Source organism: Homalodisca vitripennis, chromosome 1 (genome assembly GCF_021130785.1).
Source record: "Homalodisca vitripennis isolate AUS2020 chromosome 1, UT_GWSS_2.1, whole genome shotgun sequence".
Classification (NCBI taxonomy): domain Eukaryota; kingdom Metazoa; phylum Arthropoda; class Insecta; order Hemiptera; family Cicadellidae; genus Homalodisca; species Homalodisca vitripennis.
Genome location: NC_060207.1, coordinates 39,692,238 through 39,714,914, shown reverse-complemented (window position 1 = coordinate 39,714,914; position 22,677 = coordinate 39,692,238). Strand labels below are relative to the sequence as shown.

The 22,677-nt window shown below is 31.1% G+C and overlaps 1 protein-coding gene across 1 annotated transcript in view; it reads left to right on the top strand.

The window, feature by feature from the left end:
- The window catches only part of LOC124360155 (apolipophorins-like), a 139,154-nt gene that overhangs the window by 74,263 nt on the left and 42,214 nt on the right, over positions 1-22,677 (top strand). The window contains exons 22-34 of the mRNA XM_046813521.1: positions 407-612; positions 4,176-4,407; positions 4,678-4,820; positions 5,209-5,596; positions 7,825-8,106; positions 9,179-9,484; positions 9,962-10,359; positions 11,375-11,498; positions 11,990-12,149; positions 13,209-13,394; positions 16,908-17,131; positions 18,190-18,366; positions 21,175-21,327. Coding sequence (XP_046669477.1) covers positions 407-612; positions 4,176-4,407; positions 4,678-4,820; positions 5,209-5,596; positions 7,825-8,106; positions 9,179-9,484; positions 9,962-10,359; positions 11,375-11,498; positions 11,990-12,149; positions 13,209-13,394; positions 16,908-17,131; positions 18,190-18,366; positions 21,175-21,327 — 2,979 coding nt within the window. The remainder of the gene's footprint in view (positions 1-406; positions 613-4,175; positions 4,408-4,677; positions 4,821-5,208; positions 5,597-7,824; positions 8,107-9,178; positions 9,485-9,961; positions 10,360-11,374; positions 11,499-11,989; positions 12,150-13,208; positions 13,395-16,907; positions 17,132-18,189; positions 18,367-21,174; positions 21,328-22,677) is intronic.

The window sequence follows — 22,677 nt, the reverse complement described above, 5'->3', positions numbered from 1 at the left end:
GAAACCCTCGTGCAGGCCAGATTCAGTTCAGGCTGTTTAAAGACGTCTGGTATATATATTTTGATGTCATAACAACATTTTCAGTACATTTCAGTAGTAGACTGTTATAAGAGGAACAGACATTGTCACTGTATGGGTTAGTAGTGTATAATAGCCGACGTATAATAACCTTTTCAGTGCCTCACTTTTCAACTTTTCAGTTGTAAATTGTTATAACCGTCTCATGTCAATGAGAGAATCAGATGTTGACACTGTAATGATGTGTCAGTGCCTAACCCCGTAGTAATAGACTGTTAGTCTGTTCTGGTAATTAAACACATAATAAATTTAAATACAATACACTTTTTAAATTTAAACTAAAACTAAGATTTATTTTAATGAATATCTTTGTTATTTTTCTTTCCAGGCAAAAGCTCTAGAAAACAGTGTAGACCTTTCCCTTAAGCACGAGCGTGTGTCAACAACAAAGTCCAAGTTTACCAACTCTCTAGAGATGAAACCTGGTGGCAAGTACCAACTGAATGCTCTGGTGGAGAACAATGTCAGGCCTGGTGACATCCATCAGTCCTTGGATGCTGAGCTCAAAATGCCACAGAATCCTAAATCTGTCAAGTAAGTTAGCTTATACATACAAACTCACACTTACGTAGTTATATATCTGAATTATATAATCTATCATTATAAGATAAATTGAGTAATCATCCATCATCAATAATAAATTTTAAAAAATAAATAAAAATAGATCATCATTAATAAATTTTTAACAAAGAAATAATAATAGAGTGCTTCAGTTATTTTTCATTGAATTATTAAAATGAGGTTAAAATTTACGTGGTTTTCAGCTAATTTTGTGGTCCTTGACAGTTTTTGTCCTTTTGTCAGTTTTAACACATTCATTATGACGTGTATTCATAATCTTTCACAACTGCTATTGTTATCCGATCGGGTACATGCCGGGCTTTCATAAAACATTGTGCGCCCGATAGGGTACATGTTGCTATGCATTTCCTTATTGCATTTTTATTATTTGGCTGTTTTAGTGGTTTGTTCAATTTTATGCCACGCTTAAATAAATACCTCAGATTATCGTGGTTGTAAATAAATAGCTCATACAAATGGTCAGGGTACCATCGGGTGCACAATTACTTAATATTTTAGATACCCCTTGAGGTAGACAGAGGTAAAATTGAAAAAACGTATAAAAATATTTTTTTGCAAAATTGCAAAGCAAATATACTTTTTTATTATACTGAGATGTTTAAAGTAAAAATAACGAATATGAATTTTGCCATTATTATTACAAAATTGTAAGGCATAGAAAAGTCTGGAAATTAGCCGTTGTCATGAACATGTTAGCTAAATACCACTCCAACATTTTTAAATAAACTCTAAATAATTTAGAATATTTTTTTTCTTTTAACCCTTTGATTAGATCTGATAAGTCATATTTTATTGAAATTTGTCTACCACTTTAACTTGCAATGGTTTTCAACTGTTAATTTATAAATAAAAAATAAATAAAATTATTTACGAGGGCAAATCAAATATAAACTGTAATTTTGCTGTTGACTGTACCAAACACGTTTGGACGTGATGCGGCTGTGGGAGATTGTCGTTTTGCTTAATAGGAGTGGGGGGAACTGCTTGCTTCACACTAGCGTTGTGTTCTGCCTTCAGTACAGCCATGACCGAGCGAGAGGTACATCCATCTGTTGCGCAACGCATCGTCATAAAATTTTTAACAAATGAAGGTGTTAAGCCTTCAGAAATTCTTACTCGTTTGCAGGCACAGTTTTGGGACGCTACTCTGTCTCAAAATCGAGTGTATACGTGGGCCAGAGAATTTAGGAATGGCCGAGAGCGTGTTGAAAACGAAACTCACGGTTGACGCCCAAAGTCAAGTCTTACAGATGACAACATTAGTGCGGTTCGACAGCTTACTGAAGGTGATCGCCGGTTAACTGTTCAAGAATCTCGTCGGAAATTGGTATCAGCTACGGGAGTATTCAGTCTGAAATCACAGACCACCTTGGCTTCAGAAAAATTAGTGCTCGCTGGGTTCCGAGGTTGTTGACCGGAAATCAAAAACAGGTCAGGTCGGAGATTGCTGGGAGACTCCTGCAACGATTTCAAGAAGAAGGTTAAGATTTTTTGAGGCGCATCGTCACATGTGATGAGACGTGGGTCCACCATTACACTCCCGAATCGAAAATGGCAAGTAAGGAGTGCGAAGGAAGGATGAAGGCTGCCCAGTGAAAGCCAAAACTCGTCTCTCTGCCGGAAAAGTTCTTGCAACAATTTTTTTTGACTCAAGGGGAGTTCTACTCATTGATTTTCTTCACGATCAACGAACAGTGAATGCGGCTTACTACTGCCAGGTGCTACAGTCAGCAAAAACCAGTTACCGGAACAAAAGACGAGGTGTGCCCATTAGAGATGTCATCCTTCTCCATGACAACGCAAGGCCTCACACCGCATTGTTGACAAGGGATAAATTGGAAGAAATGGGCTGGGAAACTCTCGAACCCCCTCCTTACAGTCCAGACCTGTCCCCTTGTGACTATTTTTTGTTTGCGCCACTGAAAGAATCACTTGGAGGAAAACGATTTGAAAACAATGAAGACGTTGAAAAGCACGTGCGCGATTGGTTAACAACTCGCCTTCAATCTTTTTATGAACAGGGAATATTCAAGCTTCCAAATCGGTGACAGAAGTGTGTAGATAATGCAGGAGACTACATTAAAAAATGTTGAAGGTATAGTTTCGGTATAATATTACTCAATAAATATAATTTTGAAAATTACCGTTTATATTTGATTTGCCCTCGTACATAAACATTGGCAAGAGAAGTTTTACAAAATAATGTCTATTGAAACAATATATAATTTCTGTAAGATTTACAGTTAATTATTTACTATGGAGCATTCCTCACAAAAGTGCACAGACATACTGTAAAATTATAAACACAAAGTTAATATATCCAATAGTTTTTCTTACCAAAAAATTAAACTTTTATAATTATGAAACATTAAAATGATTACTGGAGTTAGATATTATAAAACAAATTTGATGATCAGCGTAGCAATACTAACAGCAAAACTATATAAAAATATAGTAAAATACATGTCGTAAAATAATATATTTTAGTAAGCTATATTACCTCAGAAGCACGAGATACTTGTCAACATACTTAAAAACGTATAAACTATTTAAAAATTATGGTTGCCTGTAAAGTCGGTTTTACGGGCGAAGATTTTACGTGACAACGTCTTTTTCTCGGTAGAATATTTATTGATATTCTCGGTAGAATATTTATTGATATGAATATTATTAAATTGCACAATAGGAACGAGGAATTGAATGAAAATAAGAATTGCACAAATTTTAACTATAGAAATATATTTTGTTTACTAAAACATTGTACATAATTTGAAATTAATTAAAATTTGTTATTGTAAATGGTAAAGTTGAATAAAACATTTACTAAAATTGGAATTTGAAATTCTTGCTAAACACAGTTAAATTCTAACTCCGCGCGTGGTGATTGGTCGGTTTAGTTCGTTTGTTTGGTCGCACTGTTATGACAGGTTAGAGGTTATAATTTGTTATTTTAAATGTTTGACTAGCAATACGCGCTGTTTCTTCTCAATCGACTGAATTACGATTGATTGCAGAGTGATTTAAACTAATAATTTACTTAACACTATCAACATTTGTCAATAGTATGACATAACCTATAAACTCAGTTTCTCAACTTTTGTGTCAATCTAACAATTAATCAATCAATCATAGTTTACGATAATGAAATATCAGTGTATAATTATTTACCTTTATTGTTGTAGTTGTTGTAAATGACGAATCTAAGCACTCCACATTTTCACGAATAAACATAGTTATCTGCTTTATCCCGTGCGGCGGACCCACAGTTATCTGCTTTATCCCGTGCGGATCCCGTGCGGCGGACCCACTGGACGGGCATCGTAACGTTACCGGGCGTTACACTTTTTCATGAGTGACTCCGAGCCGCAACCTAATTTAAGATGTTGTCACGTCAAAAGGGCTATTTATTTGATGCATTTGTTTTTGAACTCTAATCTAGATTTTTAAAATACCCCAGCTGTTGAAGGAATATAACCATTTAAATGTAGATTACTCAATTTTGTTATTTATTTCAGAGTTAAGGCTGAACTTAAACAAAACAACAAAGAGAATGATGTAGAGTTTGAGTTGATTGCTGGAAATAAACATTTGGTTGATTTTGAATTTGAATTTAACAAACAAGCTGATCCATCTGGAAAGTTCAAATTGTTGTTACCAAAGTATATTGACAGTCAAGGAGTTTATGATACAAAAGCTGGAAAAGGGACTGGATCCTTTTATATAAATGTTTTGAAGACAGGAAGGAAGGTGAGTACAGTTATTTTTATTAATAATTATTAGTAAAAACAAACATATTACAAACAAAAAGTAAAGGTTTTTATTTCTCTGTCAAAATCAATAATATTTTGAAAAGCTTGCTCTTTTTCTGTCAGCAGTAAATTATTGGAAACATTCATTAATTTGCTAACATTAATTGTATCAACTTTTAACTACAAAACAAAGAGAACTGTGCCAATTGCCATGTTCTTATTATTCTTCTTTATTCCCTATCTTCAATTTAACTTTTAATTATTTCAGATTGAGGGTAAAGGTGAATTGACCAAGACCTCTTCGCATGTTTACGGCATTGGTGAACTATTGTGGGATGCTTCAAAAGACCCTAGTAAAAAAATCCAAGTAAAAACAGACACTACGGTTTCAGGAAAATCTATTGACACTAAGTAAGTATAATTATTGAATTTAAATGTGAAATTCCTTCAATTGAAGGAACTTCAAGGTTGTATTGCAGGCATTGTACTTTTCTCTATTTTGTCTGTATTGGTGTTGTTTACGGTTGGAGTAAAGTCATTTTAACAGAAATGTTTTTTTAGATTTTATAATAATTCAGTATGTGTATTCTGAATAATATATTACACCAAATTCTTAACAATTAAAGATTGATATCAACAACTTAAAACTAGAAGTTTACAATTTAAAACCTTGGGAGATTGGTTATTAACTAATTTAGAGCTTTTATACTAATTACATGAATCTAACAGTGGCAAGTATTTATTATTTAAAATAGTAATCAGTTTTCATTAATAACTAGCAAATTACAAATTTTTATAGGAACACTCTGCAAATTTTGGAGGACAAGACGGAAGTAAACCTGAAGGGAACTATGGACGGCCCTTTGCTTGATGGAACTCTTAAAGTAGAAGCTGAAGTTGTTCTACCGTCTGGCAGAATAGTAACTGCTAAAGTTGACAGAGTTTTCCATTTGGTCTCAGAGGAAAATAAGATTGAAGGAACTTGGGAACTTGCAGACTATGCTTCCAGGGGTGCACAGCCACGTAAACTGACACTGAACTTGGCTGGTAAGAACACCAATCCTGAAAAAGTTCATTTTGACGGACAAGTGGACCTGACCTACATGACACCTAACAGAGAGGACCTCATCCTACACTTTGTAGGCAAGAAGGTTCCTCAGGGCGAGAAATGGATCATCGCTGGGCAGGTAACTATTTTATAAGTAAAAGAAAAATAAACAACTACAAATTATAGCATTATTTGATCCATAAATTATATTACGTCATTTACTATCTATCTTATGTACTTAGTTATTGAGTCTTCAGCATATTACATACGAGTAGTTTAGAGAACGGTTCTAGGCTGTTGAAACAATTAGTCCTCATAATCTCAGTCTGCTGAGTAGTCTAGATCTTCCAATGCAATCTTAATAATCGCTTATGGTTAACGAAGTTGTCTTTCTCCATGTACAAATGTATGTGTTTTTTGTGTATACAAAAACATCAGTAACAAATAAATGCACTAATTTTGACCAAGTTCCAGATATTTTATTTTAATTGATGTCCAATATTATATTTAAAGAACAGTTGCAAACCTCTCAAGTTGAGATCTAATCTTTTATAACACGGTGTGCATAATCATTTTATTCTATCAGTAATCCAACCATATGGAGTCAGGTTTGAGGTTAGGGTTAACCAATTTGCAATCCATTGTTTTCCTCTACTAAAATTATTTTCTATGTCATTAAACTGTGTTCATGTGTTTTGTTGTACAGATAAACAATTACATTTGGCAATTTAGAACTGAATTTTGACAGCCTACAAACTGAAAAAGTGAAAAAACATTTTTAGTCAGAACCATTCAATTTGTATGTAAACTTGCATTGCATTATCAATTAATTATTAATATAAGTTATATTACAATTAATTGTTAATATATATGAAGAACAAATTTCATATTTACCTGAAAGTCGATATTCTACTATATAACGACTTGGATTGTTGATATTAATATTCCAGAGTATTAATTACATGTAGAGGAGCTTGTTGAAAAAATGCCTCATTTTTTCATATTTTATATCCATCCAAGACGATATAAAATATTTTTTTATTAGTAAAGATTCTAGTGAATATTAAGTACAATGTATTACTAAATTTGTTAACTATTAAATATTATCTGGTTTGTCTAAAATAAAAATCACAGTTCTAAATAAAAACAATGGATTTATTTTTAACTGGCAAATTAATAAGTTCAACGTTTCAGAATTTTTATCACTCTATTTTCCACAAAGAATTGACAAACCTTTTTGTAAATTTAAAAATTCCTTTGGCAAGAAATAAAAATATTAATCAAATATATCAAACTAAAAATCAGAGCTCTCTTCTAAAATAAAATAATAAAGTATTAAAATAAGAATGAAATACCACTTGGAAATAACTAAAATAAAAATGTTTACTTCTAAGTTCACTCAAAATTCAAAATAAAAATTTCAACTTCTCTTTACACTATTTGAACCTTAACTTTCAAGTCTCTGCAATTCAGATTACAACTCTCTCTCTAACAATTATTAAAGTTCAATTAATTTTCAATTAATAATTCACAATAAAACAGTTCCAGTTAAATATTAATAAATTACTACTTTTTCAAATACCAATTAAAGTTATTAACAAAGTTCAATTTTAATTCACTTCTCTTGCAAGCATGAACCAAATGTAACTTGTATGATTCTATTATGCTCTATTGTTCTTCGAGAATAAGTTATTCAGATTGCTCCGTAGTTTCTATGAATTTAATTTTTTCCTATAAAAAGACAACAAAATTAATTTAAAATCAGATCAGGATGACTATTTCAATTGTAAAACGTACAATAAAGTGGTGCTTACCTCAAAATCACTCGCGGAAAAAATTTAAGAAAAACGGCACACTGCAATTAACTTTACTCACGAAAATAACCAAAAGAAGGGCGAAAATTTTGAGCGGGCGCTTAAATACTTCCCTTTCCAATCACCTTTGCAGGACATCCGTGGAGCTCTCTCATTGGTCCAGCTGTATCAAACCAGGAGAACAATACTCACAATAAGACAAGTTCTAATCAATTCAAGGCAGTCAACCTGCCTTCCTAACAATTTAAAACTACCAGTGCTAACTTGCCAAAGGATTACATGTTTGATTTTACCCTGACATTTCACAATCTAATCTAAAATTAAGTCCCAATATTTCGACCCCAAAATTTTTATTTAATTTAAGTTTTAATTAAAAAAATAAATCATGTAGCTTTAAAAACGCTACATACTATACACTAATAATCCCATTTCATAGAATTTATATTGTTACAGTACATTTTAAACACTAAAAAACACTAACAAATTTATGTTTGAATCTAGTATATTTTTATTTCTTATGAAAAAGGCTAACACAATACAATTTTGTTTTAAGAGCTCAGTAACTGGATCCATGGTGAAACACCCGATACATGCCAAGCTGAACACAGAGATAACAGAACAGCTGCTCAAGGGACGGATGACAGATGATGGAAAGTTTGAACTGTATGACTTTGAACTGAAGGTTGGCAATGAAATTGAAGTGGTATCATATGGTAAAATTAACCAGGACCAACTTAATAACGACATCGAGATCAAACTACCATCTGACCTTGAGATCAAGTCAGTCAAATGGAGCATGCTCCATGTATCAGCAAAAGAAAGTACTGGAAAGAAGGTAACAGTTGTAGCTATTATAGTTTCTTTACAAATTTTTAGTATCTCATTTAAAAAGTGCTTTTGATTGTTGTTGTCCTTTAAAAACTAATTGCTACATAAAGGATGATGTATGAAATAAATGTGAAATTCAAATTTTTTTTGTATTAAATACTGTAAAATGAAAATCAGAGGTTCTTAAAACATTTTTGAAATTTATAGGTATAATCACTCTTTGGTCATTTTATATATTTTTGTGATTGAATACTGTCTTGTTGTACTGAGATTCTTTGCAAAAGATTTTTTCATACAAGGCTACTCATATTTGTGAACTTCACAAGCCTGATTTGATATGAAATTTAGAATTAACTGCCTCAAATTATCAACATACTCAAAATCAATATATTAAAATTATATAAAATAATACTTTATTTAGATCTGATAACAATAAAATTATATTAAACTTAATGTAGCAATTGTGTGGAGGGTTGATTGAAATTGAATGTTGAAATTAGCAACAGATCACATTCCTCTTAGTGCAGCGTCCGAAATTTGATGCTGTCACAGACTTGTCATGAAATGGAGTCATGTTCGTCTGAAGAGACCCAAAAAGTAAAGAAGCTCAAAACAAACTCTGCATCGTTTTGACATCAGAGACACCTAGATTACAAAAAATAGTCTAATCTAAGTGAAGAGGTTTTCTCATTGCCTCATGCGATGCACAATTGAGTGCACTGTGATGTTTAAGACACGATTACAAAGCACAGTGTCTACACCTTTTTAAAAAAACTCGGTTGCTCCACACTTAGGCGCTGCACTAACAAGAAGGTGAACTGGAGCTCAACTCAATATTCACATAATTATATTGTTATTTATTCCATATCTGTTTTATTAGTTGTAAATAAATCCAAATAATTTCAGACTGTGCATTCTTTTACAGAGGAAAAACCTAAAAGCTCTGTGAAAAACAAAATTATGTAATTTATTAGTTCCAAGAAGGATAATTTATGTTGGATAGATGGTTTCGTTTCATTAAAACAGTTTGATAGTATTTTAAATTTCTTACTAATTAATCCAAATACTCAATGTTTCAGATCATAAGCACCAATGCCATTTATTGGAATGGGAACAAGTTTGTTAAATACAACGCCGAATTCTATGAAAAGCCAGACAATCATCATGGAAAAATAACATGGGAAAGTCATGAGCAGAGTCCACGTACACTAACTTACGGCATCAATGCTAATGAGAATAAAGTAGACTTGGATCTTGCTCTGGAATGGGAAGGCAAGAAAGCTGATTTCATTTTGAAAGCACATGCAGCTCCATATCCTGCTACTTTAAAAATTTCTAGCAATGTTCCTAATCACGGAAAATTTGAAATTGACATTTCTGCTGAGGTAAATTTATTCCACCATATTATTTAATAAGAGTAAGAAAGGGACAGATAATTATCTACAATAGTTGTTTGTTTTGTATACTTCAAAGGCAACAGTTCAACCCGCAATAGACTTATTCAATGTTGTATAAACATCTTTTAACATAATTAAATGTATATGATTATATTTATACATGTTGCAGATTCATTACCATTTATGTTATGAATTATCAATAAATACTGGTAATATTTTTAATTGTGTCTTTATGAATAAATGTACTCAATTATTGTCAAAAATCACAAATAATATTTGATAAACATATTAAAACTGACAATAGTAATATGAAGTGCATATAGCAACAATCACAACACATTCAACAATAAAATTATAAAACTATGATGCTTATAATGTAATTGCATATATGTACTGTTTTACTATTAATTCACTAACTTTGATTGGTGTTATTACATTTTGTTTTTTTTTTTTTTTTAACATTAGGTCAATCCAGGTTCTGGAGATATTCTAATAGCCATGGTAGGAAATGGAAAGAAGATGGCTTTCTACATTCGCTACAGTAAGAACAAAAATTTTGTGGATATTGGCTTAGAATTGCCAGAGGGAAAATCTAGAGTTTATGGGAAATTAGAAGCAAAAGGACCAGCACACTATATAGTAGAAAGCAAACTTGAGTGGATTACGCGTGGTGGTGGCACTTTTGAAGTAAATGGTGAAGTGAAAGTTAGGAGCTTGGATGATCTATTTATAAAGCTGTTCATTGAAAGTCCAACATTCAACATGAATAAAGTGGAGTTTGAGGCTGGCAGACAACTTACAAAATCAGCTGCCAAGACTTTGTACTTCCGTGGAAAAGCCAATGAGAAACAAATTTCTGGCAGGTAAATCTCAATTTCTTTCAGCTTGTGTTTTATATATATATATATATATATATATATATATATATATATATATATATATATACATAAATTATGAATACACTATCTCCATAATTTAACTGTATCTTTTTTGTCGAATTAACTGTTTTATGTGGTTGAAATAATAATTAAGAATTATTAATTATTTTGTGGTTGAATTGAGTTATACTTGGTACCAGAGATACTAATTGTATTCTTCTATCAAATTTGTTCTTTTATATGAGGCCTGCTTTGATAATTTTTTGGTATCTTATATGTTGCTGTCTCTTTTCCTTTTCTACCTTGCTTGGAAGTAATTGTATATACCTAACTTCGAATGTATTGCTGGATCAGTAACTATCTCGAAAACACAAAACAGTAATACTCAGATATTTTATTGACAGATTTAATCGAATAAATTAAAAAATATACAATCAAAATTATAAATTATATTGGTATTAAAATTTATTAAAAACAAATAATATATTGTGATATATTATATTATTATACAATTTTCTCAAACCAACCTGACCATATATTTGTATATAAATTTTTATATTTGCACTTTTTAATTAGTACTTCAGCTTTGATAGCCCAACATTGATTATGTCATTTCACATAGACATGCAGAATTACTTATCAATCTTTGTAATTATGTTATATAGGGCAAAATGTTTAAACATTTTAATATAAAAAATAAAATGTTAATAAGTATTTGACTTTATTTAATACTTTAACCTACTTTTAAAGCTTAGTTTTACTTTTATTACTAAACAACATAATTTTAGGTACAAAAACAAATCCGTTATGGGGTTAACTGAAAGTCAGTCACATAAGTAAGTCTGTATTGTCATCCGGCTTTCAGACAAAAAGTTATGGAACAATGTGGTCTTGCAGTTTTCAATGGGTTAAAAACAAATGTCACAAATTTTTTAAAGTATGTTAATTAACACTATGTATGAACAAAGAGTTTCAAGTATGTTTACTCAATATTTTTCAGCTTTACTCTGGTGCCAAAAGAAGACAATCTGTATGAGGGAAGAGGCGTTTTGAATGTCGGAGAAGAAAGTTATCCACTTCAGTTGAAATTAAAATATGATTTACAGACGAAAGATAAAAAGGAGGTAAGTGTACAAAGGAGATGATATACAGTAAAACTTAATTTATTCGGATTAATTAGTACTATAAGTAATGTATAAATCAGGGATGTAGTAAAAACACAACAGATTACTGATTATAAGGAATTTATTTGTTACATCAGTAATAGAGTTACTATACAGCCAATTTATCATGTTTTCATAGATGTAGAGAAAACAAATCAAATTTAAAAAAAAATGTTTACTGTTTTGTTAAAAAAAATACAGTCAATTTTGTTCAATGTTGGTACACTTTTTTGGGAAGTAAGATCACAAAGATGTTGGAAGGCCACCATTCAATGGTACAGTAATCAGGTTCTCTAGGTTGTAGTTCTACATTGAACTAGTTATCCATCTGAGGAAGAGATCAGATTGCAGATCTCTTAACATCTGGTACTGATGAAAAAGTATAATTGTACAATGGCAAATGTTCAATAAGATCAATAAAGTGTTTTCTAAGAATATTTGTTCATGTACAGATATTGTGGAACATAAAAGTTGGAAAGTACTCATATGACGCCCACACTATTATTTTGGTCGATGAAGTTAGCGGTTTGCAAAACTATGATGCAACATACAAATATTGCAATGGGGACAAATGTCAATATGAGGCAGTCAAGCTCTTCAACCAAAAAACAGGTAGATAACTATACTTCATATGTTTCAGTAGGATTAGATTGGAGTAAAAAATACTTGAATTTATAGAATAACACTATGTACATAATAAATAAATTAAGAAGGTTCTTTGTTGCTTAAAGTGTGTTTTAATAGTAAACTTACTTGTGCATCTTTAAAATTCCAATGTATATTTCATTTATTAAAAGCTGTAAGGAACTTTACGTTTAGATTTTGGATATCAGGGGAAGAATTGTCATGCTTTCAGAAATATTCAATTGATATATTCCAATTCCCAATTCTAGATAATCCTGTCTGGAATAATTTTATAGATACCTTTTTATGAATATACTATTAAGGGTATACTTTTCTCGTACACATTTTGTTTAGGAGAAAGTATTATGAAAATATATAGTATAAGTTTGTACTATAGTATAAGTAAGTATAGTATAGTTGATTTTAGTTTTCAGATAATATTTATTTTATTCCACCTGAGTTGAATTTTTTATATCTGCCATAAAATGAAATGTGTATGTGAACAATGTTCATGATCAAACACACATTTTCATGTGTTTTTTCAATATTTAATTTTTTGTAAAAAAATAATTGTTATAAGAAATTGCTCTGATGATTATGATAACATTTTCAATGTTTACAGTCCATGAGATCCAAATCAAGAAGTCAGAAACTTTGTCTTTTGAAAAATCTCCATTTGTATGTTATAAAAGATGAAATTTAAATTTTTAAAAAGGAATTGTGATGGAGTTTATATAAATTGCCTGGTTTTTATGAAATTCTACATGTTATGGATATATCTATAAAATAATTGTAATATCAAAAGTCTGTAAATATATTATTTATTTGAAAATTATATTCTGTGAGAAAACGGTGATGTAGGTACATTGTTTTTGTTATATTTCATTGTCTTTAGTTAATATCATATTTCTAAGTCATTAATTTATACAGAATTAGCTATGGAAAATCACTATTATCAGCACACCAATATTTATTTTTGTATATCTGAATTAAACTTTGTTTTTTCGAAAATATAGCTTAATTAATATTCCCAAATTTAAACTCCAGGGCCCATGGAATATGAGACAAAATTTGAAATGCAGCTGTCACTATCGCTGTTCTTTGTGTTGGAACATCCACTGATACTGAAGAGTCACATGAAGAGACAAGGCTTAGAATACGATCGTATTCTTGAGGCACAATATGGACCAGACAAAATTCACTACCATGGATATGTCAAGACGGACCGTGCAGGTAAGGAGCCATATTTCAAACACAAACTTTTGTCAACATGACAGACACATAATACTGTCACTATTACCAATCAATTGGATTCCTTCAATGTGAAAAATCACTCTATTGTTTGTGTAGGTACATGTAAAAGTACAGAATTATTTTAAGCATTTTATATATTTTCCAGATAAATGAATATATAATTTAAACAATATCTATTTTATTATTTGGTAATGCTCAGTGTATGAGTAGTATAAGAGAAGTTATTACCACAGAAATAAATGCCATTTATAATTCTTTTAATAAATATCCAGCAACACAGAAAGTCATTAAGAAAGGAACAAACAGAGTAAGACAAGAGAAAAGTGTGCTCAGTTCACTGCCATAGTATATCATTTATACCATAATGATATGGACAACATTAATTTTTCATAAATTCACATGTAAATAAAACCTTACCCATAAAAATGTAACAATTAATAAACTCATTAATGTGTATTCATAGGCTTCACCACACAATTTGTAAGGAAATTTTCAAGTGTTACATTATAGCTCCAAAGACATCTAACAAATTAGAATACCTAGTAGCTTCAAAGCTAAAAAACTTTTTAATATGATTGCCTGTAAAGTCGGTTTTACGGGCGAAGATTTTACGTGACAACGTCTTTTTCTCGGTAGAATATTTATTGATATGAATATTATTAAATTGCACAATAGGAACAAGGAATTGAATGAAAATAAGAATTGCACAAATTTTAACTATAGAAATATATTTTGTTTACTAAAACATTGTACATAATTTGAAATTAATTAAAATCTGTTATTGTAAATGGTAAAGTTGAATAAAACATTTACTAAAATTGGAATTTGAAATTCTTGCTAAACACAGTTAAATTCTAACTCCGCGCGTGGTGATTGGTCGGTTTAGTTCGTTTGTTTGGTCGCACTGTTATGACAGGTTAGAGGTTATAATTTGTTATTATAAATGTTTGACTAGCAATACGCGCTGTTTCTTCTCAATCGACTGAATTACGATTGATTGCAGAGTGATTTAAACTAATAATTTACATAACACTATCAACATTTGTCAATAGTATGACATAACCTATAAACTCAGTTTCTCAACTTTTGTGTCAATCTAACAATTAATCAATCAATCATAGTTTACGATAATGAAATATCAGTGTACAATTATTTACCTTTATTGTTGTAGTTGTTGTAAATGACGAATCTAAGCACTCCACATTTTCACGAATAAACATAGTTATCTGCTTTATCCCGTGCGGCGGACCCACAGTTATCTGCTTTATCCCGTGCGGCGGACCCACTGGACGGGCATCGTAACGTTACCTGGCGTTACACTTTTTCATGAGTGACTCCGAGCCGCAACCTAATTTAAGACGTTGTCACGTCAACAAAATAAATACATAAAACTGGAGTGTTCAGAGTACACTGTCGTAATTGTTAGAAATTTTAAACAAGCCTAACCAGGCAGCCATTGAACATAGGGATAAAAGAACATCACATAATTTCAAACTTTACCATATCAGCAGTACTTTATTTCTATAGGCAGGTCAATTATAAACACATGTTTGATAAAAGTCTAAGTCTTACTCTTAGGATTTTTGGTAAAATTGTCTACCATTTTGGTAGAAACTTACCGAGAAGTGTAATGGTAACAGCAAATGATATAAAATATTTTAAAATAGTACCATCAGCAAATTAAAGATGTACTTTTATTTTTTCATCACTAGTAACACTGTCAGCACTTATCATTAATAAAAGTCACTAATACAAAACTACCGTCAACAATATAGATAAGAATGATGTTGACTATCAAAAATTTAGTCGTTCAAAGTGATGATTGGTAAGCGTTCATTACCATTACTCACTGGTTTTCTTGCTGGATGCACGGGAAGTGTATGAAAGGGGCTGGCTTTTATTGTATTTCTCAATCCCTACTTGTTGTGCAGGGACTCTTCATTCCGAAAATATACTAGGCACAAGTTTTGTGTTGTACTATCTGTCAGCTGTTATGGATAAAATATCAAAACAAATAAAAACAATATTGAACTATGAGCATGGTTTGACTGCGAGTATTATTTCAATTTAAAACAAGTTAAAATTTACCTCAAATATTTTTATCAATGGGTGGTTACAACCCCACAAAACTCCCCCTGGATATGCCTCTTATCTTTTTAGCTTATAAGATTATAAAATCATGGTGAATCCTAATCATGATTCTTTTTCATACAGGGGGAAGACAAGAATCTGACAGATTATTATATTTATTGGAATTTGCTTTGAGACCACAACATAAAACACAAATTCTTAGCAAAAAATGGATGGTTACTAGTCGTTTTATTATATTGTTAATTTATGAATGAAATACGAGGGTCATATATAATAAGTCCATAGAAAATACAAAGGATGGCGATAGTAGTATCAAAAATACTTTTTCCATTAAGCACCACTCCTAACTTGTCAGCTGTTACAGTTTCAGCTGTATCCATCACATAGTTTAATATTGTTGTAGATTGAAGTAAACAACTTTCATATGTCTATAAAAATTAATAAAAGTGAGTTTTGAGCAGTGATTAAACACTTGTATTTAAAGGGTTGATGCCAAAAGAAATCAAAGCTGAGTTGGACAAAATTCATGGCACATCTGCTCTTGTGTTTGCAACTGTTTACAATTGGATGAATGAGTTTAAACGTATTCGTACATCTTCAAAATATGAATGCAGATCTGGCTACCCCTGAAATGATTGACGAAATCCATGTAATGACTTTAAGTGATCTACAAATCAAAATGGGCAAGGTACAGTGGCCGAAATTTTGCAAAATAAAATTGGGTGGAAAAAGTTTTTGAAAGATGGGTGTTGTGTTTACTCACAATAAAGAATAAACACAATCACGTGATCAACTCTGAGGCTGTTTTGGGGCTTTTCTATCAGACAAAAGAACAGTAAAAATAGTGGATTTTTGAAGGTGAACAGGCTCTGAAGAAGTCATAGGTAATCAAGTTTGGTGGTAAGGTTATGGCCACGTCTTTTGGGATGCTCGCTGAATCATCTAAAATGATTACTTGAAAAGGGGATTAACATTAAGAGGAGAGTATTATGTGTCATTATTGGAGCAATTGAGCAAATAAATCAAGGAAAAATGTCCTCATCTGAAAAAGGAAAAGATTCTGTTTCATCAAGACAATGCATGGGTGCAGACAAGAAAAAATGGTTTTATGCACAACAAGGAAGTAATATCCAAACAAATACTTATTTTAAGAAGCTTCAAAATCCTAATTTTTACACTGCTTAAAAAGCTGGAAAAATGCTTTGACAAATGTTTAGACAACCTTTGTATTTTATATTTTCATATCTTTGACTCATATTGTATTTCTAAATAAATTCTTGTGTAGAGAACTTTCATACAAATCTTCAGTGATTCAAATACAAAACAATCTGTATCATTTAGTTTTGGATTAGATTAAACATTTTTTCATGTGTGGGAACTAAAGCTTTTTTACGCTTAAAGGTGCTGAGTTGACACTTCCCAAGAGAACAATTGCTGTGGAGGCAATTTTCGACTTCCAAGAGCGCAATGGAAATCCTTCATTCAAATTTGAAGGCAGTTTCTGGTTGGACAAGAAAAATGCTGCTGCAGATAAGACGTGTTTGTTACTGACCAATGAGAACACCGAAAACTCTAATGCTCTGATATCATCTTCTGAGGCTCGTTTCAGCACACCAGGAATGAAAGTAAGTTTAATATTACAGTGGGAGTTCAATAATCAAATTTTTCAATAATAATGGCAAAATCTGTAATCTTTTTTACATTAAATCTAAGTATAGCAAGACATGTATGTAGGCTTCGCAATGTCATTCATACAAAAAAAGTTATTTCAATATGTTTTTTAATGTTTTTCAGTATAGCACAACTGATACATAAAAAATTACTTTACCTTAAAAATTAAGCAATACTGCGTCTGATGGGGTACACAATAGTCTAAGGTATTTATTTAAGAACGGAATCACATTTAACAAACTAGAAAGGCAGGCAAACAATAAAAATGCAATAGTAAAATTGATAGCAACGTGTACCCATTGGGCGCACAACATGCTTTATGCAGTGTGCAGTGTGTACCCGGCCTGGTACACGACAACAGTTGTGAAAGTTCGTGTGTACCCAATGGGATACTCGTTGTGAATGTGTTAAATATATCTCTTTTATCAATAAATATTGTTTTTCTATATATTAAGATAATTTTATTAAACCACTGTATTATCCAAGATTTTTCGATATCCAAGGTAGTCCTGGTTCTGTTTAGTTCATTTATTTAGACTTCTACTGTCTATTTTGTATATTTAATGGTGATTTAGATTCGTGTGTTGTCTATGGCTAGTTTATAGTGAAATGAAAATACAATTTGAGAACCAACCAAAGTTAAAATTTAATAGGAAATAGAATTAATCTAGCTAGAGTAAAAGCTAAACTAACTTGGTTAAATTTAATAATTTTACTCATCATTGACTATTGTTTTAATATAACTTATATTAAAGAAGTCATGTATTTTTTTATGTTTTCAGACAAATATCCATGTTGGATGAACAAAACTCAGAATCAAATTTGTTACTTTTTATAGTAAATTTAAAATGTTGCTAATACATTTTCAATAGTGGTTTTTAGACACAACCTAAAACATGCTTTTATATTATAAAGTGAGCATTATTTGGATTGATGTATTAGTTTGAGCTAAAGCCTGCCTAATTTTCAAGTATTACAAAAACTTCTATTTTCCAATGTTTCTTGTTCTCAGGAACTGTCATTAAAGAGTGATCTGAACATCAATGCAAAAGACCATACCATCCATGCGAAATTCGAAGCTGATGTATTCTCCAAGAAGAACCAAAGACTTATGGTTGAATATAAACTGGCTAGTAGCAAAACCAAGGGTACCTACAATGGAAATGATCATCTTCACATTCATAGCAAGGTATGCTACATCATGCTTAGTCATAGCTAAAACAAAATAATTTTGTTTCTTATGAGAACATTGAGAGCAAATAATTGTAGTAATGCATATTTAGAAAACTATCACACTAACTCTCACAACTTTAAATGTTAAGCCCTTTTTATTTTTTTATAATTTCCAGAAAGTATATTATACGGCTCTGCCTATGGACAGACTTGATCTTGATGATAAACTTAGTGTGTGCCTGTAGATCCTGTGCTATGAGGGAGGCCCTGTATATGGTTTAGTAGCCCTAGTAGTTTGTATAACATTTATAAAATTCTGTACAGTTCTTACATCAGACTCTTGGTTGTTTACTGCATTAAGTTATGGCAACATTGACCTGACCACTGCTGGTACTGATAACTATCACTCATTGGGATGACTATGACAGGGTTTAGTAATCACAACTAAATTGACAGGAGTTGGACAATAGAGTGTGTAACTCTTCTTATTGTTTACTTTGTGCCAAGTTTTCAATATTCTATTATGAAGCTAAATCAGAGAACTCAGGTAAGAAAAGAGAAGAAACAACAGGAAACCACAATCGCTAAACTCATGAAAATATACATGTTACTCGCATCTAATGGCCCTTCTTTCACAAACAGAAGTAACAATAATAATTCTATTTGTACTTTGATAGTAATATTAATAGAAGTCATAGGAGTGACAATTATTTAGATTTACGTACTAATAAAGATATACGAGCTTCAAATTAGTTAGATGATTAGAGTGCAAGAGGACTAGAATAGAAAAATCTAGAAAAAATCTAGAAAGACTTTGTGACAAATGATTTACTGTTGAAAAAATGCAGAGGTAAGTGTAGCGACCATAGCAAATGTCTATACCAGGTTGAAAACGGAAATCTAAGAAAATCTAATTTCATTGTACTGTCCATAACTTGAAAATGTGGTAAAAAAATTCCATGTTGGGTATTCTGAAAATGTACATTTTGTTACAACTGTTCAATTCTGTATGTCATTGTGCTGTCCATTACTTGAATTGTGGCAAAAACTTCCATATTGGGTATTCTAAAAACATACATTTTGTTAGAAAAGTTCAATACCTGTATGTCTTTTTCAGCCAAAGCAATAGATGTCTGGAACTGCTTTCTTCATCTACACAAACATTGAAGAAACTGTATAACAATGTGGCTTTCTAGAATAGATTATTTTAAAGGAAGCCCTTTATTATTCTTATATGAATGTAATACCCTTCCTAATTTGATTTTATTCTTGAACAAACCTCAAAAAAAGACACTAAAGCAATAAATTGATCTAAAAAAAACTGTTAAAATTTTCATTAATTTCCAAATTGTAGCTCAGGCTTTTTCAAATATTGTTATAGTATTTCACAAATGTGTATTCTTGAAGCAATGAATGTGCCATCGAAACATGTGCAAAATTAATAATATGATTTTATGAGGTAAACACCCAGCTAGGGAGAGTAAAAAGTCAACTGAAGTTAGAAGCAAAGCAATTTTTAAAAACGAACAACTCTGAAACAGATCTTGTAAATGTAGAGAGTTAATAATACACAGTTTGAAGATAGAAACAAAAAAATAAAGAAGCATTTTGAAAAATTTTGCCAAGATGAGAGGTTAACAGATAGTAAAGGACACTTTAATATATTTATTTTTTGTGCAACTTAGAACACAGTAAATTTCACAGTCAATAACCTGGTTTGAAGTGATGGTAGAAATCAGCAATCTTGTGTTGAGATCTCAAGAGTTTCAATACAAAAATGTAAGCAAGAAGAAAACGATAACTTTTGTAAATTTTCTTCACCCTTATATATGTATAAACCTTAATTAGATTTCTCAGTACAAATTTCCTTCAATATTTCAGCATTTGCCATTTTCAACAAGGATTAATAAAAATAATACAGCAAGCAAAGAAATGTTGAGCATTTCTGCATTGATACAACCAAAGTATATATATATATATATATATATGTGTGTGTGTGTGTGTGTGTGTGTGTGTGTGTGTGTGTGTGTGTGTGTGTGTGTGTGTGTCCTCAAAATTTGTCACAAATTACAAGTTGCATTCCATCCTTTATAAAAATCAACTGTTCCAACAAGATTAAATTAGAAATATTTCATGTCAGCTCAACTTTATCAAATGTTATGCACTGTGTTTACATTTATGTTTTCTTAATTCTTGTTTACATTTTATAATTAACATAATATAAATAAACTTTTAACACTTTTAAACTTTTTATTTTTATTCGTACCTGAAGATGGAATCAATGATTCCGAAATGTACATAGTGTAATAAAAATAAAAAGTTTAAAAGAGTTAAAAGTTTATTTATATTATGTTAATTATTATAAAACACTTTTTGAGGCTACATCTCTAACATACATTTTATATTTTTGTATTAATTTTTATTTAAAACTTCCTGAAGACGGGGGTATTAAATCCCCTGAAATGTAGACGTGAAAAATGGTTCTTTTGTTTTCTTCTATTCAACACAGTGATTATATATGTGTGTGTGTGCGCGTGTGTGTGTGCGCGCGCGCAATTTTTATTTATACCCTTGTTAATGTATTTTATTTATTGATTCAATATTGATTTTTTGTTTCTGTATTACATTACTTTTTGTGTTTTATGTATTTATAATTTAAATGTCATGTGCCTAGTAAATTTTAAATCTTAATTAGTATATGTGATTAATCTAATGAAAGTTCATATATATATATATATATATATATATATATATATATATATATATATTATCATTGCTGATATAACTTTAACCATTATTTATACAGTGTTTTCTTTTTTTAAAGGGCCTTAACATTGATGCAAAACTCCAAAGGAAAGCAGCTATCTCTAATAATGGTTTCAGCTACATAATAACTGGATCCTATATCGATTCCAAACAGAACAAGAGAGAGGGGTTGGCTCAGATAACCTTTGACCCCAGACATACAGAAGTTGTTGTGAGTTTAATTTGACTTTTTACAATATTTATATAATTGTAATAATTTGTTGTCATAAGTTTTCTTATCTTTATTATACCAAATGTCTGAAAAAGAACTCCATAGATGATGATACAACTTTTCGTATATCTATTTATGGATAGATGGAAACTTGGTCATACGAGTGAGATGTGTTTTACTAAAGTAGTTAGATTCATGCAGCATTTGAGGCTCCAAGAAGGAGAATAGTCAGAACTCATCCCATTTCACTGCTACCACAAAGCCTAGAGTATTAACCTACTTCTGTACATTTTGTGTATGAGAATATGTTTGCAACTAAATTAATTTTCAGTTACTTGGTATAATGAAAGAAATGTGGCATAATTTCATAAAGCTAGACATGGCCATGCTGATAAGAAGTCTATATATTTCCAATAATGTGCTACAGACTTGATACTTGGTACTCAGGTGCAATATTTGTCATTTTCTTAAGTCATCTCATTGTGGTAGTCTCCTGACTTCTTTCCTGATTTGAAAGTAAGCAAAGCATTATTGACAAATCCATCTTCCCCACCTGCATGGACTATTGTAAGATGTCTTCAATCCCGAGGTACTAGCATCAGTCCAAGCATTTGTGTAGAGTGAACATATGTTTCATCCATGTACACTATCGGCCTTTTTACATCTCTGTATTCAAATGAACTTTTTTGTAATAGTTTATCCATAATTTACGGATGTTGAAACTTACAGTTAAGATTTTTCTATTGGTGGAAGATTTCTTATAGGCAAATCCTAACTTCCATAATATTATTGTAAGTGTCCACTTACTTTCCTCAAAATCAATTTTTTCTTCCAATACACTCAATAAGGATTTCAATGTAGGCCGTTCTCCATGCTATTAATAAAAATTATTTATCGTTCTTGGAACTACACCCAAATCAAAATTGTCCAGATCACTTTTAATATGCTTAAGTTTTCTTACCTTGTTTGGCATACTAAACGAAGTGCCCTCTGAACTTATTTGTTTTTCCTCCTTTAGAATACGTCCTAACGTGCTTTCTGAAATTCCATTTGCTTGAATGACACTGTTCAATTTTTTTCAAATTAATAGATGTGTTAGTTTTCTCTTCTCTTTTCTCAAAGCGGTAAACATTGGCAATTACTTAACGTGTTTGGCTGTGTATAACCTTTCTACCCACCTCCTATTTTTCTGTTCACACTACCTTCCATTAAAAACTTTTCACAATAAAAACGCAATAAGCACAAAACAATGACTATACACACTTGAATTTGCACAAGCTAATGTTGTTAGTGTGGTACGTACACAAGCCTGCAGACCGATGTTCACCAGACACAGTACGACAATAGACT